The sequence below is a fragment of the Halyomorpha halys genome, unplaced genomic scaffold (genome assembly GCF_000696795.3).
Source record: "Halyomorpha halys isolate HHAL.00 unplaced genomic scaffold, Hhal_1.1 Scaffold1571.1, whole genome shotgun sequence".
NCBI classification, from domain to species: Eukaryota; Metazoa; Arthropoda; class Insecta; order Hemiptera; family Pentatomidae; genus Halyomorpha; species Halyomorpha halys.
Window position 1 is genome coordinate 192,861 of NW_027105204.1, and position 11,873 is coordinate 204,733.

The 11,873-nt window shown below is 30.4% G+C and overlaps 1 protein-coding gene across 1 annotated transcript in view; it reads left to right on the forward strand.

Moving 5' to 3' along the window:
- The window catches only part of LOC106690077 (uncharacterized), a 43,751-nt gene that overhangs the window by 8,066 nt on the left and 23,812 nt on the right, over positions 1-11,873 (forward strand). Inside the window, exons 5-9 of the mRNA XM_014435356.3 lie at positions 315-556; positions 725-906; positions 5,557-5,775; positions 7,230-7,478; positions 7,551-7,715. Of these exons, the coding sequence (XP_014290842.2) occupies positions 315-556; positions 725-906; positions 5,557-5,775; positions 7,230-7,478; positions 7,551-7,715 (1,057 nt within the window). The remainder of the gene's footprint in view (positions 1-314; positions 557-724; positions 907-5,556; positions 5,776-7,229; positions 7,479-7,550; positions 7,716-11,873) is intronic.

The window sequence follows — 11,873 nt, forward strand, 5'->3', positions numbered from 1 at the left end:
TCTTTTTTTGGCTGCAGGAGGCTGTAAAAAAACAATCAGACAATTTGGTGGACCGCGGGAATAAATAGGAAAATTATAGAAAGAATGACCCATTAATTATTGTCTTCAATGTGTTGTTTGATAATTATGAAAAAGAAACTGAGTATTAGAAAACGTCTGTATTCATTTTCACTTTTGATTAAAATTCTAAGAAAGAGAAATGGTCAATTAAATGAGTTTAATTAAAGAAAATATACTTATGAGCAAAATAATTATTGTTTTATATTTACAATATGTTTTTTTAATTTCGCATTCTCTTTAAATGTTTTTTCTAGGCATTTGATTCTTTAATCTTGTCAAAAATTGGTTGTGACGTGGAAATCAAAGACCTGGTAGGACGACTTATGACAGATATTATTTGCAGCTGCGCTTTTGGACTTGATTCTAATACAATTAAAGATCCTGATCATAAGCTGAGAAAAATTAGTGCTGATGCTTCTAAAATGAAGTTTATGGACAAAGTCAAAATAGCAATTTTGCAAGCAATGCCAAAACTTGCTAGTAAAATTGAGGCAAGGTATACTAATCAATTAGCTATTCAAAATTTAATGAAATTAACAAAAAAAATAGAAGAGGCTTTATGTATTACTAAACTGCTTACATATGATGTTTATACAGTTGCTGTAATTGTTGTAAACTATTTTGTTAGTTATATTTCAAAATTATCTTTAGTTTTATGTTTTAGGTTCACCCCACAAGAAACAGAGGATTATATTGTAAAACTTGTAGAAGATACAATAGAGTACAGAGAAAAAAATAATATTAAAAGAAATGATTTCCTAGATCTATTAATTCAGTTGAAGAATAAAGGGATAGTAGGAGATGACATGAAAGATGAAATAGAAGAAAACAAGTGTCAGCCATTTGGTAAAATGATAATGATATGAATATGTTACAATAGTTTTATAGTATAAAAGCAACTAGTGCACTTAATCCGATAGCAGCTTTTGTGTGATATAGGGTTGGCAAATAAGTCCTTTGGTTTTTTTGGGTGAAAGAAAACTAAGTATATTTTGTACATAATATTTATTTTAATTTACAATGAAATGTCCATTATTTTCGATTACCTAATCCCATCTCTCCAACAAGGAGCAAGGTCCAGTGAATAGGGAGGGTGGCAAAAGATCCTATCCAAGGGCTAACAATTAATTGCATGTGACTAACAAAGTCTGGGGCCTTGTGTTGTCATGATGGAAGGTGACACCCTTTCAATTTGGCAATTCTGAGCATTTTCTTTGAATTGATTCATCCAATTTTGTTAATTGTGACCAGTATAGAGTGGAATCGATCGATACACCTTGTGACAACAGCTCATAAAAAATCACACCCTTGAAATCCCACCATACAGAAAGCATTATTTTCTTTGGGTGCAATCCGGCTTTAGATGTGGTTCCAGGTGATTCGTTGCTGGGCCTCCAAGATTTTTTTCGCACCACATTATCGTAGACAATCCACTTTTCATCCTGTCACAAGTCTTTTAAGAAATGGATCGTTTTCTTGATGTTTCCGCAGTGAATCGCTAATGGAAATATGTGTTTCCAAGTTGGCTCTAGTCAGAAAGTGGGAGACCCAAACGTCAAGCCTAGAAACATAGCTGAGCTTCTGCAAATGATTTTCTACGCTTATATGTGATACATCTAGGACCTCTGAAATGTCTCGCACTGATTGGGATGGATTTTGATCGACTATTGCCTTAACATCAATGTTTCAATTTCTTGTGGGTGACCAGGTTGCTGTGTGCCATTTATGTTAAAATTCCCTGCTTGAAACTTGGAAAACCAATTTTGGCACTGCTCAGAGTTAAGGCATTATCCCCATGGACCCCGCATATTTTTTTATGTGCCTCAGCAGCTCGCTTTGCTTTCTTGAAGTGATAAAGCAAAATATGCCTATAATGCATGGTATTTCCGTCCATCTTCTCAGCTGGATTAAACACACAATACTGACCTAATCTTAACAAGTTTCAATAGACATAACTGTTTACATATTACAAATAGGATAAACAACAATCCTCTGTTAGGATTAATTGCATCAGAAAAATTTGATGTGTTATGAACAAAACATGAATACAAGGACTTATTTGCCAACCCTATACTTTGTTAATACTTATTAAGTATTAGATGGGAAAGTTAATATGTATATACATATGGTTTAACTCAATAATATATATTGTAATATTCAAAATTTATTTTAACATATAATAGGAAAATTATTCTTAGATCTATAATATATCTTTCAAGAGATTACAAGGTTCATGAAATGAAAAGATTAAATATTAAATAGATGTAAGAATTTTATAACATTATTGACTTTTATCTCAGGTGGGTCTTCTAGACAAAAAGATACTTAACTAAATTAATGGCTATTTTTACAAATATAATTAAATTATATATTGAGCAACACAAACCAATCATATAATCTTCTTTGATTACTGATGGTTCTCGACGTCCTCTTTCTTACGATGCTAGCTCTGAGAGTAAACAAAGGTTTGGCCCTATACTCTTTTCAGCACATATCCAATCTTTCGACGATCCAAACAAGCTTTCTTCCTTCAATTATACAATCTTGGTTGACTGGTAACTCTTTATGTCTTCTTTCTAAGTATCTACCACTGACAGTAGACAAAGAGAGGTCCGCACCACCTGCATCCAGGAGATGTCATCTCCTCGGCACCTAAACAAGTGTCCCAAACAAAGAGTGTCTAGTTTCCTTTCTTCATTGTTGTAAATGCAAACATCGATTGTAGCAAAACTGCTCTAATTAACTTGCAATAATTCACGATGTAAATACTTCATTGATAATTGTTATCATCTTATATTTCTTTTTGAATTAATTTTTACTATAATTGTAATCCACTAACTTCAGAAGGACATGTGCTGCCACTTTGAAATATTTTGAAACAAATTTGTTTTGGTCTCTGTAACTTCTGAATGATGAAATTGGTTAGCTTGCTTTTTGGTTTAATAAAAGAAAATCAACAAATATTAACGTTGAAGCATAAAATAAAATATATCTAAAACTAGTATACATAAAAAACAACTATTTATCGAAAAAGAGGATATTACAATATATATAAATTTCTATCCACAGTTTATGTTATCATATTTACTTTGAATCCATATTTATATGGATTGATTATTGATCCAGTGTTAAAAATTTAACATTCGGAAACATAAGATTATAATGGATAAAAGATCAAATACTATATTTAATTATTTGTAATAGGATACTTAGATAACAAATGTTACTAACATCTACCTAAAGGTAATAGTGGTTCCTGGATAGTGGCGGGGGGTTGGGGGGAGGAGAGGGAAGGAATTGAAAAAATAAAATTATGGAGAAAGATTTCAATTTACATTATTAATTAATCCTGTAAATCTTCATTAGAATCAACCTAAAAATGTGACATCAAATACCTATCAAGAGTAGAGGCATGTTAAGCAGATAGTTTGCAAACAACTAGCATTAAAAGAGCTAATTGTATATAGCATCATTTCTATATGGGAAATAAAGAGTAATTATTTCTTTTTAACATATTTATTTATATAGTGAAATAAAAAACTTATTCCACCACCTCTTTATTTAATACTAGCTCTCCTGAGAATGTAAATTCGAATTATTTGATGATGTCTTCTTTTGATTTTTTTTTTGTTAAATTATTATTTATTTATTACCGCTCATGGTAAACACAATGAAGGGCGTTTCTTGGGGTCTAGTAATGCTGCCCAGTTCTTTCCCCCACATTCTCCTCTACTCCTTTCCTCTGCTCTCTCAGTGATAGCGCTTCAGACCATTTCTTGCGGTATGTCTATGGAGATAGGAAGAAGCGACTGTGGTTGGCTAGCCCCTAACCGTGCAGGTCGATCTGCCTTCTCATTCCCATGTATACCGCAATGGGCTGGAATCCATTGCATTACCAATACTTTAAGTATTTCTCTTTTACTTTCTTTAGTTTTCCGGCATGCGAGAATTCCACCATTAGCCGAGAGATGTCCAGATGCTATTGCCAAACTGACTCTCTCACTATACTCACAGATAAATCATATATGGTTAACTAATTATCTGAGCACAACTCTTCGTCCAAAACATGCTGACCCTTAAATCTTGTGTGCCTATAATAATATCAATGACATCTGCTCTGGTCTTATTAAGAAAAGTTGCTTCATTTCCCCTATTGTGAACCATGGTTTAAAATATACTCTAATATAGACTCACCTCATGGTTGTTATTTGTATTGCACCAGAGACAATGATAGGTGTGGCATTTATGAAGGCCACCAGGTCACTTCATCAGATCCGCCATTGGGATGTCATCATCATAGAGGAGTTACACAGAGGACACTGTGATCTCTCCATCGTTATTGGCCAAATTTGCAGCTGCCAAATCTCTATAAGATACTTACCCTGGGAGTCCTCCTCAGCTCTCTAAACTGCAGAGCACAATGCCCTCACTGACAGTGATACTCGTAACTGCCTCTGATAGCCAGTCCCTACTAGCCTGGTTGTCTCATACAATGAAGCACCCAAGATGGTAAATTAAATTACTTAACTCTAGGTGTGCACTCCCTTGTTCTATCTGATCTATAGCATGGATTAAATTGTACCTGTACCTCCTCACTCTGCTCATGGGTTAGATATCATTTGGGATGATAGTAATCTTGCTACACCCAACAGCACTGGCATAGTAGTAAAATAAATAAATAACGATAAAAGTGGCCTACTTTATCTATCATCAGTACTACTATTAGCCAAGGTTGAAGGGCCCAACAGCCTTCTAGTATCCTGAACCCATGCTACAGCCTTCTTAATTGCTCACCCCTTCCTCCTCTGCTCATCTGATCCTCAATCGTTCCCTCCGAGGATCCAGGTTCTAAAGGCTTTTATTACCACCAATTCCCCCACCTTCCTGCTGCACCAACACATTTCTTCATAAGTGGGGCTAGTGAGCTCACTGAAGCTTCCTAGGACAGTTCCAAAGTTGGCCCACCTCGATCCGAAAAACATAAGGATGAGTCCTCCCAACCTGAAAAAAGAAAAGAAAATTTTAGTGTTATCTTTATCATCTGTTCCCACGAAACTGTGGGTTCTTAAAAACCAACAATGGGGTGCACCAGGTGCCCCAAGTAGGTCGATAAAAGCCAGTATAGTTTTATAAACTCTGCTATTCACCTTCATCTCGAGCTCCCTCCACTTGGCTTGGGTGGGGAGCACCATTTGGAGGTGATAGGAGACATTGGCTGGGACAGAGAGGATTGGGAATCCTGATGAGCATCATACTCAAAAACAAGGGATGCCCATATCTGGATTTTACAGTCTTATATTAATCTCATTGGGAACCAACCTGCTTTCTAATTTCTTACTTTGTCGATTTTGCAAACAGAGAAGCAGTTATGCTTTTAACGATGTAAAAAATAACAACACATATTTATAAGATTTTGTGAGTAAAATCATACAGTAGTCAAAATAAAAATCTTTGTAAGCTTTCGTTATTAAAAAATACTAACTTTATTCATTTCAGAACTTACTATTGGTTTAATGGCTGCTCAGTCCTTTGTATTTTTGTTTGCTGGTTTTGAAACTTCTAGTTCTGTTCAGAGTTTTTGCCTATACGAATTGGCTTTAAATCAAGATATCCAGACAAAAGTAAAGAAGGAAATTGATGAAATAATTGAGAAACATGGAGGACTTACATACCAAGCCGTCTATGAAATGGAGTACTTAGATATGGTTATATCAGGTAAATTTAAAACATATAATGTAACTAGCTGATGAACTTTTTTATACCTCTCAAATCTGGTATTTGATCATTATCAATGAATTAAATAAGAAATAGAAAATTATATCATGCAGATTTTGCTGATGCTGCATTCAAATCTGAAAACTTTAAACAAATAAATTGTTTTTGTGATATATTTATCTAGAGGATTTGTTTGGTTAACATAGTAATCTTTAATTAATCACCCAAATCACCTAATTTGTCATCATGATCTCACATAGTTTAGTAAAGTTAGTTAGCAAGTTATGTCATTTTTTAATTCATCTATGTGGTTCTATATAGGGTGAGGTGGGGAAAATGCATAAATGATTTAAAAAATGGGATCAGTTGTATTTGAAGCCATGAAATTATTTTCAGTGGTGTTCCCAACATCTGATAGCTGCTATCGAGGGCAATGGTGAAAATTTTACACTCCTTTCAGTAGCCTAACTTAACTAGCTTGTAAGAATAGTGTTTACACTTAGCATATAAATGGGAAGTACTTTCATATTTTGATTTGTATGGAAGCATATAATAAACGGCTTGAATGTTAATGAATGCTATGAAACAAATAGCTTCTGTTTGTTGTTTTTTTTTTGTCACCATTATTTTTCACATTAGTACACAAATGCCCATTAGTTTTAGTTGGGTGAGGCAAAAGTGTACTAATAAGTATTTATTATCCACATAGGTATTTTCATGACTGTGATGTCACTGATCAAATTAGGAATGTATTAAATTCCATTTTAAAGTAAAATATAAGGTAAATTTCTTAATTTTAAAAAAGTTAACATTTTCTTAATTCAACCATTTTTGTAAAACCAAAAATTTTAGAAAAACATTTTTTTATCAGTCAAATTGGTTCCATCGAAAATGGTTTGAATATTATGAGAACTAAAGTCATTCATTTGTTCCAATGGATTGGGAAAATGTGTACCATCCAGATTAAAATAAAAAATTCAGTAAAGCATCAATGTATGTAAAGTGCACTATATCTAATCATTATGTAATCAACATTTGATCCATAAAATTATGAAAGAAAAAGGGTAAGTATAACAAAAATTACCGTCCTGCAAATCATCTATTGCAAGTTAGGGATGAAATTACCCCAGTTCACATACTATTAATTCTCTCCTAAGGGAGTAGATATGATCGTAAGTAAATAAATTGACTAAGAACAGTAACAAAACAATGATAGGGCACCAAAGAGGCGATGGGCCACAAAAGGCTGTAGGCCAAATAAGAATGAAAACCTGGACAATATAGTATTCATCCTCACATTTATAATAAAAAAATATTGAGAATTATTGATTTTTGAGATTTTAATCGTGTTAATTGTTTGCTGAACTGTTAACTATTTTTAATATTACTAAATCTGTTTTTTTTTTTCTAAATCATGAAAACTAAATGTTACTTAAAAGAAGTATATTTTTCAGAAACAATGAGAAAGTATCCTACCTTGCCATTATTACTAAGGTATTGCACCAAATCAATTACTACTCAATATGGATATAAAATAGAGGCAGGTGACACCATCATAATTCCTGTTTGGGCTTTACACTATGACCCAGAGTACTACCCAAATCCGGAGAAATTTGATCCAGAACGATTTTCACCACAGAATAGAGAATCAATCAAACCATATACCTACCTACCTTTCGGTGAAGGGCCTAGAATGTGTATTGGTAAGTCCAGAAAAGTTAGCATAAAACTTAAAACGATTAAAACAAACAGATTTAATAACATTCTTTGTGCAGGTATGAGATTTGGACAACTTCAAACTAAAGTAGGCCTTATCACTCTACTTAGGAAGTGCCGGGTAGAACCTTGTGCAGCCACTAAGATACCTATGGTGATAGGTCCTTCTCCCTTGCTTACAATTTCCAAGGATCCAATAGTACTTAAATTGGTACCTCTATCTTGAGTTTACAAATGTCACTTAGTCTCAGTTAACTTACAAATTAAATTTATTTTATTGATTTTAAGTTAAATGTCATGTAAATGTAATATTACATTATAAATGTAAATAATTTATAAATACATAAAATATAATAAAAACTGTATGTGGTACGTTTTAATATTTTTGTTATTTTAAAAAAACACCATTTAATTAATTAATTAGGTATAATATTTTTAGTTTCCATGCAGACAAGTTACTAATAAAAAATGTATTTTATTGATTTTTAATTCTTAAAATAAATTAAAATTGGCTATTTTTCTTTTTAGAATAAATAATTTATACAATGTACCATGACAAAACATATGTTCTTCCATGAAAAATATAAATTAAAAAGTTTTTATCAGGTTAATAGTGTAATACTCACTTAACCCCAGGAAGTATTTTATGAGAAAAATCATTAAATGAATGTTTAAATTTGAAGTAGTTATGTATCCAGTAAAACTCTGCTTATCCATTCTAGTCCTGGCCGAGACAAGGCTGGTTAATCCGAAGAGAATAAAATAAAACACTCCCACATTAATTTAATTAACATATCATAAAAATGAAAATTCAATATCAAACTTAATATGTACATTAGTATATGATAAAGTTAAATTTATTAGACCAATGTAATATAATTTAAAATTAGTAAAAAAGTCAGTAACTATGTTTAGTAAGTAGTGTTTTCACAGCACTTAATTTATGAATATATTTTATTTTTACCATCAGTCAAGATGAGGAGCTGATTAAACAAGATTCTACTGCATATGTACACTGATTTATGACTGTAGGTGTTTTCAGTGGCAATTCAAAAACAGATTTACCTAGCAATATACATATATCACGTAAGGTATGTCGGGGTAAGTATTGACTAACATTTTTAAGTTAAACTTCCCTAGGTTATTGAGAATGGAAGACTATTGAGGGAGATTTTGCTAGGAATGTCTAAATTGATACAAAAAAAAATAAAATAAAATAAAATAAACTTTATATTCTTCCTTATAGGAATATTTGTTGAGAGTGGATAAAGACACATATAAAATTAAGTTAATAAGTGATTGGTGGTCTGTCCAGACAATAAAAATTGGGAAAATTTTAATTTATGAAGGCATATTACCCCAAGAAGAAATATAATCTCAGGTTTAATATTTTGTAGGTGTGTAGCTATCTATGTAATATATTTTTAAAAAAAGTATTAACATTTTAGATTTGGTTCTGTTTTAAGTCTGTCTTAATTTAATGTTTGAGATTTTTCTATAAGTCAAGTTTTAGTAAACTTATATTCTGAAATGGTTATAATTCCCAAGGATCCAATAGTACTCAAATTGGTACGTCAATCATGATGATGCGATCACTGGTTAATATCCCTAATTGGTCACAGTTAACATAAGAACAGATTTATTTCACTGAATTTAACCTAAATGTTTTATAAATTTAATATTACATAATAAATGTAAATAATTACATAATAATATAATCAAAAATGTATGTACACATTTAATATTTCTGTAATTTATAAAAGCACCACTTAATTAATTAATAAGGTATAATATTTTTACTGTTTCTATAAAGATGACTGGAAAATAGTCAAGTACTTACTTAGTGGGAAGTTTGGTTCTATGCCTAAATCACCAGTATAGACTCCTAGCAAGACTGCTACAAATAAATGTAATTTATTGTTTTTTAATTATTAAAATAAATTAAGTATGGCTTTTTTTTTTTTTTTTAGAATAAATAATTTATAAAATGTACCATGACAAAACTTATATTCTTTCGTGAAAAATTTTAATTAAAATGTTTTTATTAGGTTAATAGTGTACCACTCCAATATTTAAATAATAATAATAATAAATAATAGATTATGTAGAAATGAAAATGTGATATAACACCTATTATGTACACATCATATAGTATATGACAAAGTTAAATTTATGTGACCAACATAATATAATCTAAAATCAAAATTTCTTAATACAGATGATTTAATGTCCAGTGTAAATACAATTTTTCTTTTTTTAATAGTTGTCAAAAATTTAGTTATTTTGTTTAGTTTCACCAAATTAGTGTTTTCTTAGCACTTTATAAATATTTTACTGTTTTACCACAGGTCAAGACGAGGAGCTAATTAAGTGATATTCTATAGTATGTGTATATTGATTTATGACTGTAAGAGCTTTCATTGGCAATTAAAAAACCATATTTAAGTAGCAAGATACAATATAATAAGTAAAGTAAGCTAGAGAAAGTGCAGACTAAAATTTTAAAGTTTAACTTTGGTAGGATATTGATAATTTAATTTTGAAAATGGAGAATTGAAAATTTGCCATTAAATACATTATGCTATTCCTCTCAACAGAAACACCTTGAAAATAATTAGTTGGTTCATTTTATGTTAAACAAAATTTAAAGTCCCAAGGTAGGGGAAAGCACACATTTACCCCAAAGAAATTAATTCATTTCTTCTTTTATTTACATTGAGTGTTTCTTGGGGTAAGAGTTTAAAACCTGTTAGCACTAATTATATTAAGACCATAAAGTGAGGCATGATAATACACTCTTACTCCAACATGAAAATTTTAAGAGGTAAGTGCAGGCAGCTTAAACCTTAGTAATTTTTGATATTGATAAGCAATCCATTAATTAACTCTGTATAGCATCAACTGATAATAAAAAACAATTAGAAAACAGCTATAACTTTTATGAATTATGCTCAATTGCTTTAATAAAAGCCAACTCAGACTGCTATCAAGAGCTGAAAGGAATATAACATCCAACATGAATTTGACTTTTCTAATGATGAATCATTTAAAAGGAAGATATTTAGCTAATTACAATTAATAATCATTAAAAAAAATCTATTTACTGTTGTTCCGCAATTACTTTAACTTGGACAAAGCGAAACAAAATTTACTACTTTCCAAATAAATTTTCTAAAAATGATCGGATAAACAATGAAAGAATTGACAGAAGGGCACCTTAGAGAAGTTGTAATCATACTTATTTTTTATTAATTTTTTTTTTGTGTATTCATTTATATTCTTTATTTGGTGAAATTGGATATAGAACATATAATATAATGTGTTTATAATATTAGCATAATGCAGTATTACTAAAATAGATATTAATAATTCACATTAAAGCAAGGAAAAGAATAAATGTCTTGTAACAATATTTGTATACTCATTTGTTAACAATATTTATATACATGCAGCGGAATCCAAAATATTTGAGGATCTTTTCGATTATATTTTTCAATATACTCAATACTTTTTTTATTTTTCATGTATGTAAATGGGATCATTGTTGTATTATAAACTTTTTTTTTTATTTAGTTAGGGAAGCATTCATGCTTATAAAATTAAAATTATGGTGAAGGGATTATTCTCTGTCAGTTTATCTACTAAGGTGATTAATTTAGTCTGCGATTAAGAAATGAGAGCAAAGAAGTCTTCTGGATTGGAGGTATCCGAACAGGAAAATATTGGCACAGTATTTGCAATCTTTATATTGTACATTATTACAGATACCATGACCCTTTCAAGTTGATTTAAATGTATTAGTTAACAAAAAAACTGTTCATTAATAAGAAAAAAGTGTGGAGACAAAACTAATTTACTCAGTTTGATTGAGACATTAGAATTCCAATAATTTTGTTTTTTATAAATTATAATAAAAATCATTTATTTAAATACTTCAGACCAAACTAAATGATTTTAAAAAATCAGTAATTTTAAATTTTGAAAACAAATAAATAACCAAAAATCAATTATAATTTAGACAATATAAATTCATAAATATAATTGTAAAATGGGTACTAGTGTACAAAATCAGTTCCAGTAGCGGGAAATCCAGAAATTGTACTTTTTCCATTATTATTACTACTTTGATTAGATCTACTTTGATTTGATGTCGACATTCATGGGCTCAAAAGGGTCCAACAATACTTTATATCTTCTCTGTCCTTTTTCCTGAATATTTAGATATGACTGTGTTTTTTAAAAATTAAATAAAAGATATATAGGTTTGAATATAACCAAATACTAGGTACATCACTTGATTTTATTGAGAAATAAAATACATATATACAATGTTTAAAGGGTGGAAAAAGTTATGGTTAAATACCTAAAAAAAAAATGTATTT